At 40.0% G+C, this 26,873-nt stretch overlaps 3 protein-coding genes across 7 annotated transcripts; 2 read left to right on the top strand and 1 right to left on the bottom strand.

The window, feature by feature from the left end:
- Positions 1-13,520: 13,520 nt before the first annotated feature.
- LOC129717009 (GATA zinc finger domain-containing protein 1) lies at positions 13,521-14,765 on the top strand. The gene is made up of 2 exons (XM_055666857.1): positions 13,521-14,221; positions 14,277-14,765. The coding sequence occupies exons 1-2, from the start codon at positions 13,670-13,672 to the stop codon at positions 14,646-14,648; spliced, it is 924 nt and encodes a 307-aa protein (XP_055522832.1). The 5' UTR covers positions 13,521-13,669; the 3' UTR covers positions 14,649-14,765.
- Positions 14,707-18,033, bottom strand: LOC129716994 (DNA ligase 1). 2 transcript variants are annotated; one of them, XM_055666842.1, is made up of 5 exons: positions 17,842-18,033; positions 17,706-17,783; positions 17,246-17,631; positions 15,628-17,185; positions 14,707-15,562 (listed from the first exon to the last, which is right to left on the bottom strand). In XM_055666842.1, the coding sequence occupies exons 3-5, from the start codon at positions 17,623-17,625 to the stop codon at positions 14,765-14,767; spliced, it is 2,736 nt and encodes a 911-aa protein (XP_055522817.1). In that variant the 5' UTR covers positions 17,626-17,631; positions 17,706-17,783; positions 17,842-18,033; the 3' UTR covers positions 14,707-14,764. The 2 variants fall into 2 exon arrangements, with proteins under 2 accessions (XP_055522817.1, XP_055522822.1); XM_055666847.1 differs by having other exon boundaries at positions 17,246-17,440.
- Positions 18,034-21,569: 3,536 nt separating this feature from the next.
- LOC129716975 (zinc finger protein 41-like) lies at positions 21,570-25,128 on the top strand. Of its 4 annotated transcripts, XM_055666825.1 has the most exons (6): positions 21,570-21,763; positions 21,824-22,989; positions 23,049-23,331; positions 23,698-23,949; positions 24,045-24,287; positions 24,353-25,127. In XM_055666825.1, exons 1-5 carry the CDS (start codon positions 21,713-21,715, stop codon positions 24,282-24,284), a joined length of 1,992 nt encoding a protein of 663 aa, XP_055522800.1. In that variant the 5' UTR covers positions 21,570-21,712; the 3' UTR covers positions 24,285-24,287; positions 24,353-25,127. The 4 variants fall into 4 exon arrangements, 3 of the variants coding, with proteins under 3 accessions (XP_055522800.1, XP_055522805.1, XP_055522795.1); XR_008726671.1 differs by lacking the exon at positions 24,353-25,127 and having other exon boundaries at positions 23,414-23,949; positions 24,045-24,181; XM_055666830.1 differs by lacking the exon at positions 23,698-23,949 and adding an exon at positions 23,414-23,662 and having other exon boundaries at positions 24,045-25,128.
- Positions 25,129-26,873: the final 1,745 nt, after the last annotated feature.

The following is a 26,873-nucleotide window of genomic DNA, read 5'->3' as shown; positions in this document are numbered from 1 at the left end:
AATGGTAGATGGAAAATGTATGGAGTTTGACAGCCACAAGAGCCCCCTGAAAATAATGCAACGCATTTTTTTTTTGTTTCATCAAGCAAAGCACTCGACGTTTCGTGCAATAAGTACATCACCCGAAAACAATACAAAAGCACACTGCCACTGAACACCGATACTGTATGCACGTATGAACACTGCTTTTATTCGTGTTTCGGTGAATCAGCTGTCAAATTACATGTAAAACTGATCCAGTGATCCAGCTAATGCTGGCTTCACTCGTGTTGAACGTAAACGTCAGTGACACCACCGACTTGGCTTTCTGTTAGGCCTGAAACAAGCTGAACGCCAACGTGAGCGATCGGGCGAAATTCTTGCCGGAGGTTAATAAACAGCCGTGAGTAGAGTTGTTCATTAACCTACGGCAAGAATCTCACCCGATCGGTCGCGTTGGCGTTCAGCATGTTTCATGCCTTAGTATTGAATATTCCAGTGAAGTGTTTGCTATTTCATCTCGTCCGTTACGACAGCGGGCCGATTGCCGATCGCTTTACGCAAGGTGCATTTTCCAATCAGATTAAACCGACGTTTCGTGAGCCGCGTCTCCTAATCGTCACTGATCCATTGACTAATCACCAGCCAGTTACTGAAGCATCCTACCTGAACATTCATGTTATCGCTTATTGAACACCGATTCTTTACTGAAATTCATCGATTCTGCCATCCCAATGCAACACCAAGGCATCGCATTTGATCGGTTTAATGTGGTGGTTATTGCCCCGAGAAGTTCCACACCCAAATTTCTGGAAATTCGCTCTAAGCACGCTGTCAATAAAAATGGAGATATGGCAACCATATTTCTGTCGAACTGCTTACATTTTCCATCTATTGTCGCCCCAGTAGAGAGTCGAGTTTTTCGACTAGCGACATTCGATTTTTCTCGCATATCGTACATTATACCTAACGTTGGAAATAGTGCGCTGTATAGCAAATCAGATGCGCTATACAGCGCACTACTTTCGACGTTAGGTATAATGTACGGCATGAAAAAAAAATCGATTGTCGCTGGTCGACAACTCCAATTTTCAACTAAATGCATAATATCACTTATTGATTCTAGTACCAACAATTCTGGTACCTATACTTTTTAGTTGATTTGCCCTAAAATAGCTGAAATAGAGTAAACGTCCTTTAATTGCTATTGACCTATTTTCGAATAAATATATTTATCAATGGAGAAACCAAGCCTTAACGTTTGTTTTCAGTATAATGTGCACTTTAAATGAATATCTTATATTGCGTGTAAGCATTTTAAATTTAATTTTGATGCCATGATGAATTTATGATTGGTAGGCAAAATTTCGACGGCAGCACTTCCCTGATGGCAACCGAGAATATCGGACAGCAATATCGAGTCGCAATAACGAAATATCTATAATATCAAGTGCGCCAATATCGGTCGAAAATATCGCTATTGCGAGGGGCAAATACCGATAATATCAAATATCGATAAAATATCAGCAACCCTACTGGCTAATTAAAAGGTAGAAAAGTGATCCAAATGGCCGAATGTCATATACTACTCGACTCAGTTCAACAAATCGAGCATTTTCTGCATATATGCATGTATAGGTGTATATGTTTGTGTGTGGGTGTGTACGTGTGTATGTGCACCTTTTTTCGCACTCACTTTTCTCAGAGATGGTCTGACCGATTTTTTCTATCTTGGTGTCAAATGAAGGGTCTATTTGCCGCTTAGGTTGCTATTGAATTTCATTGTAATCAAACTTTGAGTTTTGGCGCTGCGTCAGAATGTAAAAATCGCTCTTATATCTCAGTTGAATACATAGTTGAAATCTAATTAATGGCCTTTTAAACCCTTAAACAATGAATTTCATAATGTTTAAACATGTGGTTTGAAAGTTATAGAAAGAAACGCAACCCGCAGACGGTTTATAACTATAGCTACGATCAAAATATGTGGCCTCAACATTATTTAAATTTGATATTGAACTATTTCAATGCTTGCGGCCTTGCTCAGGATTGAAGTTGAAATTAAAAGTCATTTCTATCATTTCACTTTTTGCTCTTCTCCTAGAAAGTTATAGCAATCACTGCAAAAACTAAAGGTATAAAAGTGCTCAAAAGGGCCGAATGTCGTATATCACTCGACACAGTTCTACGAGCTGAGCATTTTTTGCATGTAAGTGTGTGCGTGTAACGCTCGTCCAATCTCACTCGATTTTCTCAGAGATGGCTGAACCGATTTCAATGAAAGGTCTAGTTGCCTTATAAGACCCTATTAAATTTTTTTGTAATCTGATTTTTAGTTTAGAGGTTATGTATCAAAATGTAAAAATCACGAAACATCAATATCTCAGAAACTACACAACTGATTTGAACAAAATTGGTTTCAAATGAACGGGCTACCTGAAAAGCCTTTAACTTTCGAATTTTATGAAGATTGAACATGTGGTTCAGAAGTTATGGAAAGAAACGTGTTCTGGAAACTATTTAATCTCACTCATGTTTCTCAGAGATGGCTGGACCGATTTTCATAAAATCAGTGTCATATGGAAGGTCTTGTTGCCCCATAAGACCCCATCAATTTGTTTTTGCAAACGGATCATTACTTTTCCTGTTATGTTAAAAAATGTGAAATTCAGCTATGAAAAGAAACATATTCCGAAGACTACATGGACTCACTCACTTTTCTCAGAGATGGTTGAACCGATTTCCACAAAATTAGTGTCAAATGAAAGGTGTAGCTGCCTCATAACACCCAATTGAATTTTGCTGTAATCGGACTGTAACTTCGACTGTAATATATCGAAATGTGAAAATCACGAAACTGCATTATCTTAGAAACTACACAACCGATTTCAACAATGTTGATATCAGATGAACGGGCTAGTTAAGGGTTGACTGATGAATCATGATTGAACAAGTGGTTTCAAAGTTTGGCTGCCCTATACGTTCCCTTTTAATTTGATTGTAATCAAACTTAAGCAACCGTTATGTATTAAATTGTTAAAACAACGAAAGTCTATTAGCTCAAGCATTACACGACTTATTTGAATTTAACTAGTGTCATACAAACGAGTCATATCTCAAACTTACAAATAACAAACTTCATAACAATTTGATATGATGTTCAAAAGTTTTGGAAAGAAAATAAATTCAAAGACTATTCAACACTATACCTGCTTTGATCAATATATATGGCCTCAGCATAATTTAAATGTGGTATCGTACTATTTAAGCGTTCCCGGTATCGCTCGTGATTAAATTGTTCGAAATTAAGAGTAATTTCTTTTATTACACTATTTCTTAAGCACTAACATTACGTCAAATTTCATATTTTATACTTCAATTACAACATCAATATTTTAGAATCCAAAGAGTGCATATAAATACCTATATTGGATTTAAGCATTCATGTAAATTTATTTTTACAAATAATAAGTTTGAATGAGAAAGGCTGAGTCTGACCGCTAGGTGGATTAATTTAGGTTTTTTAAATAACTATTCCAAGTATATATACCGGTACGATATATGAAACTGAAAAGTTCCAAACTTGGCTCATCCCCAATGGCCAAGCCTAAAATTGCACATAGTGATGGGGTTGAGTATATAGAACAATTTGGACATAGTCCCATTTATGGGTTTTCCACTTTTCATAACTTTTTTTAAATAACTATTCCAAGTATATGTACCGGTACGATATATGAAACTGAAAAGTTCCATAACTCGGCTCATTCCCAATAGCCAAGGCTAAAATTGCACATAGTGATGGGGTTGAGTATATAGAACAAGTTGGACATAGTCCCATTTATGGGTTTTTCCACTTTTCATATAACTTTTTTTAAATAACTATTCCAAGTATATGTACCGGTACGATATATGAAACTGAAAAGTTCCATAACTTGGCTCATCCCCAATGGCCAAGCCTAAAATTGCACATAGTGATGGGGTTGAGTATATAGAACAAGTTGGACATAGTCCCATTTATGGGGTTTTCCACTTTTCATATAACTTTTTTTAAATAACTATTCCAAGTATATGTACCGGTACGATATATGAAACTGAAAAGTTCCATAACTCGGCTCAACCCCATTGGCCAAGCCTAAAATTGCACATAGTGATGGGGTTGAGTATATAGAACAAGTTGGACATAGTCCCATTCATGGGTTTTTCCCTTTTTCATATAACTTTTTTTAAATAACTATTCCAAGTATGTGTATCGGTAGGATGAATGTAACTGAGAAGTTCCATGACTCGGTTCATCCCCATTCGATAGGGACGAGATTACACATGGTGATTGGGCAAGACATATGGAACATATTGCGCTTAGTGTTATCAATGGTAGTTGAATGAAAAAACTTTTCCTAACTAATTCCGATCGGGAATGTATAAGGTGATGCGGTTAATTATAAGCAACAAATTAGTTGTTTATGTTGTTCTAATGATTTTCATACGTTACCAAATAACTTGGTTTTTTAACTTTCGAAACTTTCGGAATGTTTTAATATAGTTAAAATACTCATTCTCTTCTTGAAAGATGTTATTTTATTAGTTATACGTTTTTTGGTACCTGGAGCGGTTCTTGGTACCTAAAACGGTTCTCGGTACCTGAACCGGTTGTGGTTCTTCTAGTCTTGGACAGATGTCGCTGCGGTAGTTTTGCGTTCTTTCAGTTTTATTTCCGCCACGTATAACTGCGAACCGGTTTTTGGTACCTGGCAGCGAACCGGTTTTTGGTACCTATAGCTTGACGCCAGTTTAATGAAGTTGTTCTGAAACAAGTCTATCAACACCTGTTGTTTCTAACAATAATTATTATCAAACTGTTCTATATGATATTTCATTTTTAAGAAAGTTGATTCGTTAGTAACAATAAGCGTTTGATACTAGTGGAATCATTTATGTTATAATTTCCGTTATTTTAACACCTAACGGGATCAAATTAAAAACACAACCTGAAAGGTTTTTCTCAAAACAACAGGTTACTACTTCAGTATTTACATTTGTGATCGAAAATTGCGCCCAGTTTTGTTGCCATCGCTAGATTCACCCTAGTCACAATTGATTCCGGATATGAAAAATAAATAATATTGCCCCTTGCATGACTATTTAGACTTCTGTGATAATCATTCGTTGTCCAATTTCTTATTTCGCTCTATCAAACTGACACCTCAGTAGCGCAGTGGCAGTTTTTTTGGGTTCATTGTTTGTTTTGTTTTTCATTTTCAACATTAAGTATATATTTTTGAGCAGCTTTAGTTTTTTTTTTGTTTGTGTTATCCATCGGACGGCTAAGACCAATGTTGGTCCATCTCCCCATGTTGTCTTTCTGTTTTATGTGTTTGTGTGTCATTTGATATAAATCTTTGGTGGTTGAATATTGCGACTTTTACGCCAAATTGGACTACCCCGAAGTACTCGATTATCACAGTCGAATCTCGCACACGATTATATTGACAAAAAAAATCTCTATCATGACTGCTACCTTGGTAGGTTAATAAGAAATCACTCCAGCAGTAGTCAGTGCTTGATACCTATATATACTATTAAAGTATACTTGAAACCGTGTGGTCTGGTATCGATACAATGACAATTGAGAAAGTATCGATACTCAGTATCACAAAATCAATCATGTAACACTTAGTTTTGTTTTAATATTCAACCTAATTTTCAACTCCAGCTGCTCAAAAATATATACTTAATGCTGCAAATGAAAAACAAAACAAACAATAAACCCAAAAAAACTGCCACCGCGCTACTGAGGTGTCAATTTGATAAAGCGAAATAAGAAATTGGGCAATGAATGATTATCACAGAAGTCCAAATAGTCATGCAAGGGGCAATAGTCCGGGATAGTCTTCATATAAGTAACTTTGCTTCTTACAGGAAGCATATGATTTGCATTAAATCGGGTTCGCACTCGTCGATAAGTATTTGGAACAGCGGTTTACAGTATTCCAGAACTGGATACTTGGCACGGATTTTGTTGTATTTTGGGCATGTGTATAGGAGGTGTTTAATATCTTCTGTTTCTGAGCATAACTCGCATTTGTCGTTGGCTTCCCATTTCCATTCTGCTTTCCTTTCTTTAGTCATCATGTGACCGGTTCTGATTCTGCTAAGTGTTCTTATAGCTCCTGTTTTAAGTACCAAGTCCTTGTACCATATATGATTTTTCGGATGATTTTGGATGTTCGAGTACCACTGGCCTTTTGATTCGCTGATTTTTTGAAATTTTCTCTTCCAGTCAACCCAGGATTCTAGTTTAGAAAGAATTCTGCGTCTCCGATTGTTAGAGAGTTAAACATGGTTTGGTTTTTTTATTAGCTTCTACCGCAATGTTATCCGCGATTTCGTTGCCGTTGATGCCTTGGTGGCTAGGCACCCACTGAATTTTAATGTGCTTTGCTTCCGGTCTGCTAAGTTTTTTATAGATGGCTGACGCAATGTAATTGTCTCGTATGTTGTGTAGGTTTAGAAGCAAGCTGCAGGCAGATGCAGAATCAGTAAGTATAACGGTTTTTTTGTAGTTTTTTTCTAGACACCATTCTACAGCCTCATGGATAGCTAAAAGTTCTCCATTAGTTATAGTTGTATTTTTGTTTATCTTCTCTGTTCTATAGCTTTTGGCTGTTTCGTCATAAACCGCAATAGCTGTTCCCATTTTTGTCCTGCTTGCATCTGTGAATAACCTGTTAAGATCTTTGTACTTAGTATTGATAACTTCCTTGTATAGGCATTGCCATTGCTTTGCTGATAAGTTCTCCTTTTTCCCCTGACTGGGGTTCAACTTCGTTTTAACCCGTTCGTAAATATTCATCTCTGGGAAGAGTTGTTTTCTCGTGAGCCATTCTATATCCTTATCTTTTGGATAAATTTGCATTGTTACGTCGATGTGTTTGTCTGCTACGTACGTGATGTAAGTACCGTTGGGTTCTCCTCTATTTATTGTTTCCTGTATAAATTTGGAGAGTTGGTTCTGGAAGTATACACTCCTAATTATTTCCTTTCTGGTAAGTAGCTCCCTTCTAATGTCTAGCGGTAGCTGTCCCGTTTCGGAAAGCATCACGTGTATCGGAGTTGTTTTTAGGTAACTCATCGCGATTCTAATGTAGGAATTCTGTACTGTCTGGAGTTTCTTTAGATTGGTTTCTGCCGCACCGCCAAAAATTGAGGCCCCATATTCAAGCCTGCTTCTGATTAGAGCATTACCCACCTTGATTAGCGTTTCAGGGTTGACTACGCTTTTCCTTCCGCTGAGTAACTTAATCAATGGAAGTTTTCTAGCTGCTTTTTCTCTTAAATCTTCGATGTGTTTTCTATGTTTCAATTCTCTGTCTAACGTGTAACCAAGGTATTTATGCACGTTATTCACTTCCAACCTTTGTCCTTTTATGGTAATTCTCAGATGGTCTGTGTGTTTCCTCGTGAACGGGACCACTGCGCTTTTTCTGGGGTTGGTATGCAACCCAAGCAGTTCTAGTTTGTCCGATAGCTTAGTGAGAAATCGGTTCAATAACGAGGCGGCTCCTTCTAGAGAGCAGTGTTTGACGACTACTGCAAAATCATCGGCGAATTGCACTAGTTCGCAGCCCTCTTCTTGTACCTCATGTAGCTCTGCGGTATACAGGTTAAACAGGACGGGCGATAGCAGACAACCCTGGGGTGGCCCTTCGCTTACTTTGCGTTCAATGTTTCCGTCTTCCGTTTTCAAAATCAACTTCCTGTCGGTTAAGTATTGGTGTAGCCATGATATAATTTTGCGTGGGATTTTTTGTTCAGCGAGTACTTTTAGAAGTTTTCCGGTTTTAACGGAGTCAAACGCCTTGGAAATATCAAGAAATACAACCATACATTCTAGTCCTTCAATTTTAGCTTCAGAGATAGTGTTGACTACGAAATTAACGCAAGTGGTTGCAGAGCAATGTTTTCGAAAGCCGAAAGAATTTTTTGGTATACAATTTTTAGGTTCCGCTATTTCGGTAATGCGGTTTTTAATCGCAGAATTAATAAGTTTTTAAGTTGACATTCATTAACGCAATTGGGCGGCTTAAATTAACACAAGCTGGATCGCAGTTTGGCTTCCATGGACACTTTGCCCAGCATCTCACAGATTTTAAACTGTATCTGTGGATCGAGTTATTTTAGTATTGCATAAGACATTCCGTCTTCACCTGCCGCCGAATGGTTTTTTCTAGTGTTCAACACACGTAGGATTTCCTCATCCTTCAGGATCATTTAATATCCTTTTAAATCTTTCTCTGTGCGGGTGGTTGGTTGATCTACTACTTCATGTTTGCTTGCAAAATAATGGTCCAAGAATTTTTCTCCATCGGCGTGAGATATGAGAATTTGTTTTTTTACAGTTCCTGTAATGACGTGTCTATCCCTTTGATGATGTTCCACAGGTGTTCACTCGGAGTGTCTTCATTGATTTTTCAGAGATAGGTCGTTGATATATGCACGTTTCGTTTTGCGGATTTCTCGTTTGAAAATTGCTCTGTGTTTTCGCAACGCTATGTAGTTGGTACTACTTTTGTCTCTATTGTATTGCTTTAGTGCTTCCCGTTTGGCTTGGTAGAGAGCCGCCAATTCTTGGTTCCACCATTTTTTTCAAAAAATTGCATTTTTTATTTTTCACTACATACGAGCATTCCTCTAACGCTTCTTCAAAAATATTCTGCATTTCCTCAGGCGTATATATAAATTGAGGTCTGATTGCATTAATTTTTTCAATAGCTGCAATTTGGTTTATTTTTCTTGTTGACTTCTTCTATTTGTTTTTCAGAGCTGATTACTAATTTAATGACCAGGTGGTCACTCAGATCTTCGTTTTTAACATCCCAATTGCTTCTACGTGCAACACCGGCAGTGAAGAGAGTTAAATCTACAGCTGAATTTCTTCGGTCCATTTTGCATGACATTGTTGGGCGACCATCATTTAAAAGCATAAACTTAGAGCTTCCAATGATTTCATCACAGATAACAGATATCCAAGCTAACTTTGCTTCATGTGTAAAAAGACGCAACGGTTTTTTAGCATGTCGCAATACGCAGTATGGTGGCGCTAAGAACACTTAGTGGGCAATGATTCGATAAAATCGATAGTTTTCCAGCTTTTATCGATATTATCGCAATGAGAATGGTTGCCGTTTTTAAATGTAGAAATTTTGAGCAGTCGTAATGTGTGCATTATCGACTTCTTTATTCAATCCCTCTGTATATTTGCGATAAATTTGTTTGTTTTAGTGTTGGTTTGAAAAAATAAATACATAAACCTCACAAAATCTATGTTATATCGTTGCATAAACAGCGACTGTATAATCTGTAAGAATTTTCATGCGTCTGGCAGCTTTGACCGTAAACCAGCGCTGCCATCACTAAAGTGGTTAAAGTTGCAAGTTGCAGGAAGATGTCGTTAGCATTCCAAACGAGTAAGAATTTGAAATCTTACACACGATTTCTGGAGTTTTTTGTTCTAGCTTGGATGTCTGTTATCTGTGATTTCATGTAGCAATTTACCTCTCGGGCACATTGGAAGGCCAGGACTCCAACTAGGATGGTGCGCGTTCCAGTCACCTGCTAGTACCATCTCTTTATCCTGTGTCTCTAACCAAAGGAAAAGCTTCTTTATCTCTTCTGTGGCTACTGCATTTTTGTTTAGTGGTAAATATACTAAGAATAGATGAGTCGGGTCAAAACCATTAGTTATTTGAACTCCAATTACCTCCAGAAAATCAAAATTGGGTACAGGAATTTTCTTGCACATTATGGTAGAGCCAATCAATATTCCTGCTCCTCCATATCCATTTGTTCTTCTTTCTGAGAAAAATTCGAAATTTTTCATTCTGAATGGCTCATGTTTTTTGATGTTTTGCTCTTGCAGTAAAGCAATCTATGTGTTGTTTTCTGTCAAAATAGTGTAGAGCTCCTCTTTTGTTTGGTTCGGGCGTATGCTCTGGATGTTATTTTGAATTATGTTTAGGGTTTTACAAGCCATTGGAAAGCTGTGAGTCTATTCTGTTGGTATTATTTTCGTTTGCAGAAGCTTCTGCATTTATTATTTCATTGATTTTGCCAAACGTATTAATGAGGAGCTGATCTGTTTCAATTTCCGTTCTAGCCTGTTGCATCTTGGGACTCAGGTGGTCTCGTAGATTGATAAGCGGTAGCAACCATGTTTTGAGCCGCAATTGTCTTAACAAATCCACTCGAACTTGGGCCAATATGGCTTCTACCACTGTGGCGTTGATTGTATTATCTTTGATGAGTTCCATTGAACCGTGACATTCCTGTGAGTAATCTTGGTGTGAACTCTGGTTATTCACTCTCCGAGTCTGGTTCGTTTGGGAGAGGTTTGCCTATTCTTTTACTCTAGCCGGTCTAAGTGATGTGCCATGGTCCATGGCTACTCCGTGTGTCTGAACAAGTTCAGGAAACTCTTCTTCTGACTCTAGTAGCTGGAACTGGTTTTGAAGCTTGGGATAGTAAGACTCTGCTTCCGCGTGCACCACGACTTCTCATTACTTTTAGAATGTCTTGTCTTCTCTTTCGTTCCGTGCAGTTCGGATCCTCTGCTGGATGGTTTTGGTGACAGTTTGGACATCGAGTTGATCTTGAACAATCTGTTTCAGTGTCGTGATTTTGACTACAGTGTTGACATCTCACTTTGGATCTGCAGTATTTTAATTGATGACCAAATCTCCAGCACTTTTTGCATTGTTTTATGGGAAACACGTACATTTCTGTACGGAAGTTACATCCATAGATGCGTATTGGTTTCGGAGTTTGTTTGCCCTTTATTGTTAGTTTAAGATTTTTTGTGGGGATCAAGTCATTACTTGAGTTGTTTTTCCGCATGTTTCTCTCGACTTGTATGACCTGATAATCACTAGTAATGTTTATAACCATTTCTTCTTCTTCGAATTCGATAGGTACTCCTTTGACCATAAGTATGGTTTCCTTCAGAGATTTGGGGACGAATATTTTTAGGTTAAATTGGTTGAAATTTATTCGCTCCACCTTCGAGTATACCGCATTTGATTTTAGTTCAATTTTGAAACGAAATCGTCCCAGTTTTGTGATTTCTTCGAATCCGTTGCAACTTGCATCGGACAGTATTTTACCAATAGCCACCGGGTGGGTGGGAAAAGGTTTTTCGAAATCACAAGGCTCCAAGAAAACGGTTTTTTGGTTTTGTGCCTCTTCCGTGTTTTTTTGTCTCAACAATATGTTTGATGGTTTTCCCGTGTTGGTTGTTTGGGCTGTCCCTGGGGCTCCCCCAACTTTTCCACTTTTATTCGATCCCCCTATTTTCGAATTTTGGGACCTAGTAGCATGCTTGTCTTTTCTCCTCAGTAAACCTCTAGAGTGCAGAAGAATATCTTGCACTGCGGAGACAACTGCCATCACACTAAAGAGCAAATCAATACGCTCATGCTAGAAGAGAGCGACAAACGATTTTTTCTGTTGAGCTACCTGAACGCACTGCGGTGAAATCTGAAATCTCTCTCTTGCGAGACAATGAGCTATGGTGTACTTTCTCACACGTGTGGACTTCACGCACAATAATTACACTGCAGAGCTATCTGCGGTGCATTTCACAGTTGGTTTCTTGAGCATGGCAGAAGAGGAGAAGAGATTGGGAGAAAAAAAAATAGACTGCGTTGCTCGTGCCGGTCGAATTTACTCTGGTGGAATTCGTTCGTAGCTTCACGAGGACTACATTTTTCGCGTTAGGTTTTTTTCACCTTCCGGACTACTCGCCAGTGGACACTGTTGTGCACTTCTGCGTTTTCTCTGTAGATTGATTCACCCCTCTCGTTTCTATCAGATGTGGGGTGAGCGGGAAGTGTGTTTGTCTCTGTAAGCTGGTTGAGACACTTTGGAGTGAGAAAGAAGCAGTGTGGTGAAAGCATTTGCTACACGCAGGCACATACTGGAAGGGAAGTGCGCGGTGAATTTTTTCTCCTCTCCTTTCACATACTGAGGAGAATGACAAGCATGCCTAGTAGTCACTTTTTGCATTTTGCTATTGTAGTCCTTTAGTTTTCTTAACAAAATGGTTTCCTCTTTTAAGAGTCTCAATCAACTAAGTATTTAGCTTTGGGATATTTCCCGCTTGCTCTTCTATACTTCAATTTTAATTTGATCTCGATTCACTCGTTTAATTAACTGCACAAATTCTAGATTTTTCTGCTTTGTAATCCGCAAATTTAAGCTTAATCCAATAAACAGTATCGACGCTATATGTAGTCTATCCGCCATCTTCAAACCCTTTCTCAATTTTCGATCGAGCAGCTTTAGTTTAAATGTAGGTTGAATATCAAAACAAAACTGACCGTTACCTAGGACAGGACGTGACAAGAGAAACCAAAAATCACCCAAAGTTCTGTCAAAGCGAAAGCCCTCTCTGATTGGTCGATTACACTTAGCGCACTGTTAAATTTTATTATTAGTCGGTACGGTTGACCATGCTGCGAAAACTATCGGTATTTTTGTTCACACTGTTTTTGCTTACCAAGTGAATGAACAGCTTTTGGTTCAACAATTTTTTGAAACTTTTTCATACACTATACTGTGTAATGTTTATAAAAATCAACATTCGAAATGTTATTCATGTTTTTGAAACTACGTATGAGAAACAATAGCAGATTCATTTCATGAAAAGCAAGAGGAACCCAAAATGAGTTGAAATTTTGGCTGGTTCAAATAAATTTAACATATATCTTCTAATCAATTGAACTAGCATTATCAAATGAATTAAATAAAATTGAAATCCAGAACTTGGAAAATCCTTGATATTTATATTTTGCTAATTAAACATTTTTGGAAACACTGGCAAGCGTCGTGCCGAAAAATCACAATGTTTCATGAGGGCAATTTTGAACGAAAAGAAGAATAACTAGAAGCCACTTGTCACGTCCTGTCCTAGAGTGTTACATGATTGATTGGGTGATACTGACTATCGATACTTTTTCAATTGTCATTGTATCGATACCAGACCTCACGGTTTCAGGTATACTTTATCAATATAAATAGGTATCAAGCTCTGACCATTACTGGAGTGATTTCTTATTAACCTACCAAGGTAGCAGTCATAATAGAATATCGTTGTCTATATAATAAAATATTTTTGTCGAGCGTTTTGATATCGCTAGTATCGATACTCATCACCCAGAACTGCGGAATCGTGTGCGAGATTCAACTGTGATAATCGTGTATTTCGGGGTAGTCCAATTTGACGTAAAAGTTGCAGTTATTCGCGTTGAAAAAGATTTTTAAGGCTGTTCGCACCTACGTGAACACTCATATGTAATTGTCAAAATGTGCGTGATGACAAAAGCAAAAATATTTCCTTCCTTCTTTTTCGCTTGCAAAAACCAAACAAATTTCAGCAACACCGTCAACGCGAATAAATTCGAAGTAAAATTTGGTTCAAAAGTTATTGGTTACGCCCAAATCAAGATGTGCTCAAGATTTTCCAAATGTATTATTCTCGTCACTTCTGACTGCACTTCCCTGGATGTTGTTTTTCTTGCTGCACTAATGTTTGGTACATTTTGGTACAAAGTAGCGTCGTACTGCATTTTTGCATTGTTATTCTCAAAAAACTCGAAACAAACTTTGCCAGTGTAAAGTGATCGGGAAGTTTCAAAAAATGGGCCCAAAGCTAGCCCCGAAATGTGCTCATTGCCAAATTGGCACGTCGGATAAATGGCAAACCATTGAAAAAGGTGTCACTGTTTGCGTTCCGTGTTATGAAAAGCACGAAAAAGTTCAACAGGAACTTGAGGACGAGCTTAAAGTCATACAATCGGAACCCGTGAAACAAGAGGTTGGTAGCGAAGAACCAAGTGTATCGGAGGCCACCAATCTAGAACTGAAACTTTTGATGGAATCGGCCGAAATCGAGAGTGAGAAAAAAATTGAAGCAAAAAGAGAGTCCGCTGAAGATGCTAAAGAGGAGCCAGGAGGCAATGAAAAGGAGGAGAAGGACTCAACCGCAGACACCAAAGAGAAACCGATGCCTTCGCTTAGTCCGAGGAAGCTGCGGAAGAATGTAAGAAGTTCACGAAAAGGTGGAGCCGGAGGTTCTGGGGGCAATGGAAGCAAAACGGGTCGCTCGAGAAGGTTTATTTTTAAGAAAAACCCGATGAAAGCTCCTAACATTACCGTTACTACACGCACTGTAGAGACGCTGTTTCACAACGTATGTAAAAAGTGATTATCCTAGATAAACAACTACCTAACATTTTTCATTTTAGAATATTTACTACCAGCTTGGGGACATTGTTTCGGTGATCGACGCTAAAGGCAACACATATTACGCACAAATCCACGGATTGCAAATCGATTCTTATTGTGAAAAGTCTGCCTATATAACTTGGCTGCTTCCGACCACTTCAAGTCCTCCCCCGAATGAAAAGTTCGATCCTGCCACCTATCTTATTGGCCCGGTGGAAGACCTGCCACGTAAACTCAGCTGCATGGAGTTTGTGATGCACGCTCCGAGCAACTACTATCTAGATCGACACAATCCGTATCCCAGGCCGGATACCTGGGGACCGGAAAATACCTCCCAAGAGGATAATTCCAACTACGTTTGGGCCAACATTGCTCATTTGTATCAATGCTGAGCTTGTATTGTAATTAACACGAGATTAAGTTTCATTCACATTAAGTGATTTAATACAATTGTTCTATCCACTATGTATTTCATTTGAATAAAAAAAAAATTACTCGCAACTTCTGTTCAATAAAAGTCCTCTTCGACATCCCGTTGCTTGCCACTCTGTTGGTTCTTGATTTGATCCTGACTGAGGTACATGTCGGCCACCTGTTTGGCGGAGGTTGCATCAGTAACACTTTTGTCGTCACGAATACGGATAAATCTAGGAAAGCGCAGGGATATTCCCTTCTCTCCATCGATGATACCTAGAGCAGCCCGATGAACTGGACTTAAGGAAAGATCGGCACATAATACCTCCCAGACCTGGGCCGGTTCGAACCAGTCATCTGGTTCATGGCCTGAGTCGTATCGATAGTAGTTCTTAGCCCGTGGTATAATTCGTTCTTTCAGGAAGTCAGTATGCCTTTGCAGATCCTCGTCGGAAAAGCCCGTTCCAATTTTGCAAATGCTCTGATACTCTTCGTTATCTTCATCGTAACAGGCAAGCAAAAATCCACCGTACGTTCCAGTCCGTTTACCCCTGCCCTTGTAACCACCAATCACCACAAGATCGAGTGAATCGCCAACTCCCGAAAGATAATCTTTCTTTAATTTCAACCAGTTTCTGGACCGTTTGGCTATCTCATATGTGGCCTCCTTCTGGAGGGTTTTCACCATCAAACCTTCACAGTTACCTTTGACTGCTTCTTCCAGGAATCGCTGCAACTCGTCTACGTCGTTTGTGTCCAGCCGGGTGGCATATTTCCATTGACCTTCAATTTCCCGGAAGTGTTTATACAGTAGCTCACGACGATCCAGGAAGGGTCGCTGAACCAGCGGATTTCCGTTCAAGTATAGCAGATCAAACATAAATACGCACACCTGAAATAAAGATTGGGGGATTTATTCAGCCTAAAATATTTTTCAACTAATATAGCCATACTTACTTGTACTTTAATGTCCGCCTCGTTGGCATCTTTTCGTTTTCGGGTACTCAAAACCTGGAAGGGCAAAATCTGCTGCTTCTCAGGATCCCAGGCTACAGCTTCGCAATCCAGTATAGCAGACCGGACCGATTCGGTTCGGGTGAGATCGAGGCGCGCGATAATATCCGGATATTTACTGGTATTGTTCTCCTGATTTCGGCTATAGATATTGACCCCACCGTCCTCGAGCAAATGAATTTGAGCTCGTTCACCGTCGTACTTCCACTCGCAGGTGAAATCAATTCCGTCGAAGCGTTCCAACACCTCTTGCACACCCTTGGTCGGATGAGCCAACATAGGTTTAAGCGGGGTTCCTGGAACCATGGGACATTTCTCCAGCAGCCGATCTGTGCCGTGTTCCAACAGAACAGGTATAATTTGATTGTAGTTAGGACATTGACAGTACACAGTTTTCAGAATAAGCGCAATTTCATCCACCTTGGATTTAGCCGTTGCTTCACTGCACTTTGAAAGTGCATTAACAACTGGTTCCTTGCTGTCCTGATTGGGTGGCGTCATTGCACATGCCTGGGCCAATGCTTGAAGAAGGGATTGCTCCGCCAAACCAATTCGAAGTTTACCAGCCAACGATCGGATAATGAAACGCGCTTCCGAGTGACGACAAGCAACGAACATCGATTGGATTTTATCCATTTTCTTCGCCATAGAAGCTGTTCCCGTCATTTTAGCAATTTCTTGTAATTTACTGAAAACTCCGCCTACGGTATGCGGTGCCGGTCGGAACATAACGCGTTGGCTACTTTTAGATTGCTCCGCAACCAGACCCAAATCTCCTGTACTTTGCGCATCAGCTTTAATTTGAGCCAAACTTCGTCCTGTGCTCTGGGCGATTGCCTTCATCAGTGTATGTTCGGCAATTCCTAATTCAACGCCTTCGTAAGCAGGAGCCAGCTGGTTTAAACTTAAATACACACTGGCTAGTAAATCTTGAGGACTCAGTACGATAACCGATCGGAAGTAATTACTTAGAAACTCCGTCATTTTCAAGCGTCCGCTAGTTCCTTCGATAATTTCGAAAGTTCGGGCCAAAGCCAGATAGGGTATCTTTTCTCCCTTCTTCCAAAATGCATCGTTGATTGGATGATAGTTTTTCTTCCCTGGATTGTAATCAGTACCGACTTCCGTCTTAGAATTACCAGCAGTGGATTCTTTTTTGCCACTGGTAAAGAAACTCATTACATTGGCAGCTTTATCCTTTGTCTCCTCAGAGGTTTTAACTTTTTTGGGTGATTCCGTCTCTTCTTTCACTTTTTTGGGCGATTCCGTCTCTGTTTTCACCTCCTTCATGTCTACGTCATCATTTTCACCTGTCGACTGGTTTTCGCTAGCCGATGCTGCATTTTCTTTTTTCACAACAGGTTTTTGCTTAGGCGAGGTCTTGTTCGGTTTGGACGTTTTATCTTTATTAGCAAGCTTTTTTGCCTTAGGTGGACTTTTGAAGGATTGTTTAGCAGTTTCCTCTTTTTTGATAGATTTCGTTAGTTTTTCAGGTGACACTCTACAATACAATTATCTGTTAGAGGAAAAAATAAAGTAATTTTTAACAGGGGTAACCTACTTCGGCTCCGGTGGAGGTGCCTCATCTTCACTACTTGATGATGCAATGCGGGGTCGTTTTGAATTTTTACTGCTGGCAGTAGCCACTTTCTGTGGCGATGGTGAAGGGGAAGAATTTGACTGACGAACATGCTTTTTCACGGGGCTATCCTCGTTGCTAGCGGCACCGATTGACTTCTCTCTCCCGTTGCGGTCACTGGTCGTGGCAAGTGAACGAACAATAGAAAATAAATAATTATTTTTAACAGAAACGTTTGTCAACGGTAGGTGGCTACAGGTGGCCGCATTTAAGAGCAGATGCTCTGACCGCTGAGCACGAATTAATGCTTCTTTCGAGATATTGCGCAATGCCACGCGAACATAAATACTGCTTCGAATCATATTTAACTGGGAAACAGTGAGATTCAAAGTAAAGCTTATTTTACTTGTACAACGCAGTAAATGTGAATCTAATGTCTTACCTGGACGTGTTGTTAATATCCTCGATACTGATTTCTTTTTCTACTTCATTTTTTGTGGGTGCCTTATTGAAAAAAGATCTATAGAAATGTTTTAATAAGTATTCTTCTTTGAGCAAATTCTGTCATAATAACTCACAAGATAGATCTTTGTGCCATTGTTCAAAAGCAGTCTACTGTTCAATCATAAGAAATAAACCACAGAAAACAAGAAAATCGAATGTTTAACAGTTTGACTCATATACGCAATTAGTCAACGGGGAAATCAAAACAGAGCGCTTATGTCGACTTGAAAAGAGCGCCAGACTTGATGCCAGCCGTCGCGCCGTCACCGTTGATTGCGACTGAAGAGTTGCCAGTTTTTGTTCTATACGCATTTGGTGTACACTGAAAATAAATCGCACGCTAATCCCTAATGCTCTTTACATATGAATGTCAATAAATGAACCTAATCATTCTATTATGTCGACCCATATCGATTTTAATTGGAATCCACGGTATTTCAACGCGTTTTGGCATTTGACGTGTGTAAGAATTGAAATCTAAGTGTAAAATGCACAAAAAAGGGGATAGACGTAATGTACAAAACTATAGAGGCATCACATCTCTCTGCGCATGCTCTAAGGTGATGGAAATAATTGTAAACGACGCCCTTTTCGCCAGCTGCAAACATTACATCACGTCGGATCAACATGGTTTCCACCCGAAACGCTCGATAACGACTTATTTAGACGAATTCTCTTCGACTTGCTTGCGAAACATGAGTAACGGTGCTCAAATAGATGCAATATACACCGATCTGAAAGCGGCATTCGATCGAGTTGACCACAGGATATTTTTAGCTAAACTTGAAAAACTTGGAGTTTCATCTGCTCTCGTGCAATGGTTTGGTTCCTACTTGATGAATCGAACACTCTGTGTGAAGATAGGAAGTGAGTTTTCTGCGCAGTCCACGAATGTCTCTGGAGTCCCGCAAGGTAGCAGCCTAGGACCGCTACTCTTCATGATATTCATCAATGATATCTGTTACTTACGGGAGATTGCCGTAAATTGTACGCCGATGACGTTAAATTCTTTAAAGTCGTGAGAAGTTATGCGGACTGCGTTGAGCTCCAGCAACTGGTGGATATTTTTAGCCTATGGTGTTCTAGAAACCTTCCTTAATGGAGCCGTAATGGAGATGGTCGGGTTTGATGTTTTTCAAACCCGTACCCGACCCGAACCCGAATTTTTTTTCTGTCAAAACCTGAGCCCGACCCGAACCCGAAAATTTTATTTATATGAAACCCAAACCCGACCCGAACCCGACATTGTGGAACCCGAACCCGAGATTTCATAGATTTTATAGTCGGGTTTCGGGTTTTCATACCTAAACCCGACCTGCACCCGAAATTGCCAAACCCGAACCCGACCCGAACCCGAATTATTTTTTTTCACCAAACCCGAACCCGACCCGTACCCGACATTTTTAAAAATGTACAAACTCGAACCCGACTTGAACCCGTCGGGTACGGGTCGAGTTCGGGTTTCGGGTTTGAAAACCCGAAACCCGACTATCTCTTTTCTGTAAGCATTCAGAAATGTAGTGTCATCTCCTTCTATCGGACAAGGAAGCCAATCTTATTCGACTACATTATGTCGGGTCAGCCTTTATCTAGAGTTACACAAATTCAAGACCTAGGAGTTATTTTGGATACTGCGCTATCTTTCAAGCTGCATTACAACGAAATCATCGCTAAAGCTAATCGATAACTCGGATTCATGTTTAAGATAGCCAACGAGTTCCGTAATCCGTTTTGTCTCACATCGCTGTATTTCTCTCTAGTGCGGTCTATCTTCGAATTCCACAACTCCTGGATTGTCAGAATTGAATCCGTGCAACGTAAATTTGTACGATATGCGCTAATATTCCTCCCTTGGCGCAATCCCTCAAATCTGCCAGCCTACACTGATCGCTGTCAGCATTTAGGAATGCAAACTCTTGAGCAGAGATGATTCGAAGCGCAAGCTGCATTCATTGGTAAAGTTCTTCTAAATGAAGTCGATGCTCCGGAAATCCTCGGCTACCTGGATATATATGCCCCCGAACGATCTCTCAGACCAAATCCCCAACGCAATGCACAGTATGAGCAATTCGACCCGATACGCTTCATGTCGGCCAGCTTTAACACAGTAGCAGATGCGTTCGATTTTAATATAACTGGCACAGCTTTTAAAAATAGAATTCGCGTTAGGTAACCTTTTTTATTGATTATTTATTGAAATTGTTCTAGTATTAAGTTTTTCATTAAGACACACACTCTGTCAGATGAATTTTAATAAATTAAATTAAATTAAAATGATTGATTTTGGTATGCATGACATGGCAAACCAAAGTGTAAGACACTTGGTTTTGTGCTGTGAACTGAAACGCAAGTGTATTCCACGTAGATATGAAATGCTTCATCTATTAGCACCAACCCGGTGGCATCACTGGCGGTTACGTACAAAACAAGTGAAGCCAGCATTAGCTGGATCACTGGATCAATTTTACATACATCCTTAACAGTGCGCTACTATTTAAGTTGTTATGGCGACTGTGTACAGCGCGGCTATTTTACGCACTCACCCGTTTCCACACCGGTCGTTGCTATCGTCTCTGTTGGACGTTTCATCCAGCATAAACCTTTAGCAGCGCTGTTACCGGGCTACCAAATTTGAGAGCGCGATGCTTCCCGGAGGCCCGGCTACTATTTCTCTAGCGCGTTTAGCAGCGACCGGTACGGTATGAAGTGATGATAGAGCCACAGACAGACGTCCAAGCAAGAACAACATTGATCAAAATTTCCGTGTAAATTTTCAAAGTAAATTGCGTTATAAATCACTTATACACTAGCGCCGCCTGGTGACCTTATCGCTACAATACATTTTTTCCGCTGGTGTACGAGGCTGGCGGTACTGGTAGCGCTATCTGGTTACGGATTGCTACTACAAAAAACTTTACACAAGTTTGGAACTCAGCTTGGACGTCTGTCTGCGATAGAGCGCTGCCAAACGGGATATAGAAGCGCACTGTTAAGGATGCCTTAAGGATGCCCTTAAGCCTGTATTACACTCTTTGACCAAGCGTCAAATATTTGGCACTTTTTGACAGATAAAAATTTGGTCAAACATAATTGTTTGTCACTCTCCAATTTTAACATGGGGCAAACACGGGCAAACAACAACCATGATGTCAAATAAATTTGACCATTATGTCAGAAGGTCAAATATTTGACCATTAGACAAAGAGTGTACTACAGGCTTTACTAAAGCCTGTAGTACACTCTTTGTCTAATGGTCAAATATTTGACCTTCTGACATAATGGTCAAATTTTTTTGACATCATGGTTGTTGTTTGCCCGTGTTTGCCCCATGGTAAATTCGGAGAGTGGACAAATAATTATCTTTGACCAAATTTTTATCTGTCAAAAAGAGACAAATCTCGCGTAATTTTTCAAAGGGACCTAAGTAACAATGACAGATTCTCTCCTCTCTCACTTTGTTTCGTTAATTACGTCGTCATTATATATATTTTCTAAGCTTTCTTCCCCTTAATCGAGAGATAGTAATACTGTCTTGCTTACTATGCATTGAGTGTCATGAAATATGGAAAAAATAACATGATTATTGATCAAAGAGAAAGTAAACAAAGAGAGTCTCTCAATGTTAGATAGGTCGCTTTGAAAAATTACGCGAGAAATATTTGACGCTCGGTCAAAGAGTGTACTACAGGCTTAATGCTTGCTGAAATTTTTACTTTGTTTGAGAGTGTGAACTTTGCTTCATCACCTTTTCTTCAATTTGCTTTGGTATAATCAGATAATTCGAAGTCAAAACTTGCAACACTGCTTGTGATTTGATTTCTGTCTGTAAATAAACGAAATTAACAATGAACAAGTGAACAAGTTAAACTTTCTATAATGTTAAAAAACGGCAATTAAATTACTACTTTTACAACTTTCTGAATGCAACGACAATAGGTGAAAAAAATGAGCTATGAGAAAACGGTTCTAGAAGTAGAACGGCTGCAGACGAATGAGGTAAGGTCAGATTTTATATACAAGTAGTCTCTAACAAATAACTCCTGAATCAATCTACAGTCATCCACTGTTTTGTCGGAACTCACTCCCCCTCGTCAGCAAATTATCCTCAAGTACCTCCGCATCAATCCAGACTTCCTTCGTCGTCCGGCTTCGTTTCCCAGAACTCTGAATCTGGTCAGCAGCGATCTCGCCGGAAGTGACTTACAAAAATCGAGCTCAGAAGTGCTAGAAACTATCGAATGCTGGAAACAGCTCGTAACAAACCTTGATTTGACGGCATGTACCCCAGGAGATCGAGAGCTGAAGCGTCTTCTCGTAGCAGTCGACACACGACTAACGCATACACAGATTACAACGATACTGCAGCACCTTGAAGTGGTCGGAAGTGACAGCGATACGCTGTGGCCAACAATAGCAGTTGAAATGCGTGCACTAAAGTTTCCCTCCCGACCGGAAGTATACTGGCGGCGAGGGTTCGAAGAGTGGTGCCAAGAAGCGCGCAAAAAATACCGAACGGATGCTGACAGTCTTTCCGCCTTACAGCAGCGCTATATCGATTATTTGCGGAATCGTAACCAATTGCAATCGGAAGATGCTGAAATTACACAAGAGAGTGGTGCTGATTGTGGAGTGGATGCATTCGAATTAATTATAAATCACTGTCGGACTTGTTTAGCGGTCCTCAAAGCTGGCGGCAGGAAGTACTATCTGTTTGAGGCTCACGGTTCTAGGACGACATTAGCGGACAAGATAAATGGCTGTTTTGGGAGTGATATTAGACTAGAAGACAAACTCCCGAAGTACGTTTGTGATCATTGCGTGACGCAAGTGGAAGCATCGTATGCTATGAAAATACAAATTGAACAAACAGATGATGAATTGAGGAATTTGATGGCGGAATATGAAGGAAAAAACTTAGAGAAAAATGAAGCATGTAAAAAACTCCCTCAAGAAGCAGCATCGGAGCAAGTTCAAACAGTAGAAGTTGTGGAACAAGTCGAATGCACGGAAATTGCCGAAGACCAGTTGATGGAAGACGCATTATCAGAAACAGAGGAAGTGAACTTTACAGACCATATAAACAGTAAATTGTCGCCGGAGGGGACACTTTTAAAAATTGAAAACATGAAAAATGTCGAAATAGTTGAAGAAGTAGAAGAGTATTACGAAGAAATTGAACATCCGGAGGAGGCGACTTTCGAACTCAAACAAGGAAACGAGAAGTAATCTGGTTGTGTCACTTGGTCATGTTCGTAAAAACGAATTTTTATTATTATTTCAGTTATACCCTTTGTATCTACGATGCTCCGGAAGAACCAGCGAAGGAAAAGCTGAACCGAAGTCGAGCGCGTAACAAAATTATCCCCGAAATGGACAACAATTTTTTTCAGTGTGAGCAATGCAAAGCAGTTTTTCGGAGCTACGATTTATGGCAAACGCACAAAGCTAGACACGACATGGAAAAGCGGTTTGCTTGTCCTACTTGCCAGAAGCAGTTCCGATCCGCATCAACGCTAAAAGTGCATCGGCGGACCCATACTAATGAGCGGCCCTATGTGTGTGATGTGAGTACTTCATACTGGAATCCTTTCGCCCATAAAACGTGCGCTTTGCCAAGTGAATTTTTGGAATATCTTTTTCCTTCAGATTTGTAACAGAAGTTTCGTGCAGAATACCAATCTTACGTATCATATGAAGGTGCATCAGAATATTCGCGACTTTCCGTGCGAGCAGTGTTCTTACCGAGCACGGAACCAAAATGATTTAAATCTGCATCAGCGCAGTCACTCCGGAGCCCGTCCATATGTCTGTGATATATGTCAGTGTTCCTTCTCTACCTCGAGCAATCTGAGCAAACACGTCAAGCGGCGACACATGGGCGAAAGGAACTTTAAGGTAATAAATTATCCAATTAGTTTGTCCCGTTTTAGGTTTGTGGAAAGGCTTTCAGGACTTTCAGTCAGATTAAGGCACACCGTATTGTTCATAAACCGCACGAAAAGCCGATCAAATGTGACCATTGCTCGTACAGGACAGCTACACGTTCGTCCCTGGTCATACACCTGAGGTCTCATTTAAGCGCAAAACCGTACGTTTGTTCGGTTTGTAAAGCTGGTTTTGGAACCTCTAGTAATATGCACAAACATATCAGACACATGCACGAAAAGTTAAGACCTTTCAAGGTATTAACCAGCCATTTTAGCATCTTTCGCTGCTAAAGCAAAATAATGTTAAATTAATTTTCTAAGCGGTAAATATTTATCGGTATTTTTTCTAGTGCGAGCAATGCGATAAAACGTTCACCACCAAAGAGACCGTTCAAAAGCACATGGTTACACACACTCGATCCAAACCGTACCCATGTCCGGAGTGCAGCATACAGTACAGCTGGTATAATGGACTGCAGAAGCATATGAAAGCCATGCACGCAGGAAAACCAATACCGACAGAGAAAACGATGTTCGTTAAATTCAACCAGGGACAGATCAATGTCGGTTCCGATGTTGCAACTGAATAAACAGTAAGTTCAGCATCTGCAATCGCATTTTTGTAGGCTAATATGGTACAGAATATTTTCTATGATAGATCTGAAGTGCTGATATTGTGAATCGTTACTGCTGCTTAATATATGATTCTAGTACAAGCTCATATGGTCGATGTGCGACCAGAGCGGACCAAGCGCCAAAAACATTTCGAGTAATCGGCGATCAAAGTTTCACCACCCCGTATGTTTTCTGCAAGCTGCTGCACAGAAATTTTGTTACAATACCATTCTAAACTGTTCAAATGATTTCGTTATTTGATGAAAGGTAGATTATCAATTTCAACATACACTGAGGTGTTAAAAACTCAATTTAAAAAAGGCGCTTGGTTCGGTCTGGTCGCACGCTGACTATATGTAAATCGTGGAAATCTCTAAAGTTGTTCTAAATTTTTCTAAAATTATCGAAAAAATGCTTTATAATAAGTAGAGAGATCAGAGACGAAGTTCAGGTCCACGGGAAGATTGATGGTAATTAAATCAAGGTGGTCAATGAGCTCGTGTACCTGGTCTCAATACTGACAATGATATCAGACAGTTGCCCCAATTAAACCAGCTGTAAGACACTGATAGAAACTAAAATTTGGAAAAGTTTATTCAACCACAAACTGGTACATGAGCTGCTCGGGAAGATTTTTATCGCCCTTCCGATAAATGGGCAGGTTGCGATGGATTAAATATGTCGTAAGGATGTCAATAACAACCTGGCGAACGTTCTTGAAACCAATCAGTTCAGGACGAGATGGCGAGATGCGTAGCGGCAAAGTGGATTGTTCATTTAGAAAGCAACCTGCGAACCCTTCACAGAGAGCGGAGCTTGCGAACAGCATCCATAGATCGAAAGGAGTGGAGACGACTCTACGGGTTGTTACTGATAAGACAGCTAAGTAAAAGAACGGTAAATGTTGGTGTGAATACTATACTATCCGAATTTCTAACATCTCTCAGTAACTGGACATGGAGGGTCCATGTCCAGTTACTGACAGCATTTGTTTGTTTGTGAAGTTTTGCTCGGCTTCTTTCTCCACAATTTTAAACTGAAGTGATGTGGTGGGACAATGGGCTACACACGATGAAACCAGGGAAAGCCCTGGTTTTGGGAGGGAAGCAAAACCTTGCGATATTCGCTCGGTCAAGTGACCCCCGCTCTAAAATCGTAAGTGCAGCCAACTCCTACCGGCTGTTTACTCGACGCGTCCCATGTTAAGAACCACATTTTGATGCAGGGTTGTAGCGGGTGGGTGGCGGGTCCGGTGGGTTCTCTTCATCGAATCGTTAATGTTGGGGTTTTACATCACTTAAGAACAATTCGGAATGCTGCCATCTTGGCTATTTGCGGAGGGAGACCGGTGTAGAGAACTGATAGCGGCCGGCACCCCCTTGCACTGGTTCTGTATTAACTTGATGGTTCGAGCCGAAGCCGGGGGGGGGGGGGGGTCTCGATAGGCTGGTATCAAAAATGTTTAAAAAATAAATAAATAAATAAATAGATAGTCTTCCTCAAACAAAACGTTAACGTACGAATTAAAAGGTCAATAACTACTAGCAACTGCAATTTAGATGAAGTTTTGCACAGAGTAGGCAGTGTGACTTTGCACTCGTATCCAAGTGAGTTTTGAAACTTGCTTGCACATTTATTTTCGGTTTGCACGTAATCCCTACTAACAGTGCATTACACTACAGTTAGATTTGAGTGTGAATCCTGCATAACAACAATTCCATAAAAATCGAATTGCGATGAAATTTGCGCCGCGTCTACTGCAATAGTTTGTTGCATTGTCCTTCGAAAGCATAAATTCGATCTAAAATCAAAACTCATCGCGTCACATTATCGCCTGCACCGTTGGATACATCGTGCACTGCATGCATTGCACGCATTTAAACTCAATCGATCAAAGTGTGCGGTGCAAAAAAACTCAAACTATCGAGAGGAAGCAGATTCAAGTTGGATTCAAATCTGGAAAAGTGTTACTCAGTTCAACTTTGCACGAGTTCATGCCATCACTGGTTTTGCATAATCTTTCAAATCATAACAACCCCCAATATAAAATAGCTGAATGTATATTATGTATGTACTAAAGCAACAAAACATAAATCAATATTATAGAACAACAAAAGAAATACCAGCCAATCGGGATAGTTAGGATTATATTATACACATACAACATACACAGCATCCATCACACACAGGCATCATAGTAGATAAACATATAATATAATAATTTACTCACTTACGCACACAGGGAGCACTAATCATAAAGCAAGATTTTCGATACCTGCATGAACAAACACTATAACACCTTATGCTGCAAGATAACAATATTTATTTTTTCTTTTCTTTCTTTTCCTTCTCTTCCTCCATCCTGATTCCTGCATGATCCTGAGCCTATGAGCTATTAATAAACGAAAAGTAAAGGTCTGAAGTGGAAAAAAACAGGAAGAAATAGGAAGACATAGGAAAACTTCGAAAATTAAAACGGAAATAGTCCAAGTACAGGAGGGTATACTGGAAGCGTGCATAATACTGGGAGATGACAATTGCCTATACTCATCACTTGCGCACCA

Source organism: Wyeomyia smithii, chromosome 1 (assembly GCF_029784165.1).
Source record: "Wyeomyia smithii strain HCP4-BCI-WySm-NY-G18 chromosome 1, ASM2978416v1, whole genome shotgun sequence".
In the NCBI taxonomy this organism is placed as follows: Eukaryota; Metazoa; Arthropoda; class Insecta; order Diptera; family Culicidae; genus Wyeomyia; species Wyeomyia smithii.
Note: the sequence above shows the minus strand (reverse complement) of the source record. Positions and strands in the feature narration are given on the sequence as shown.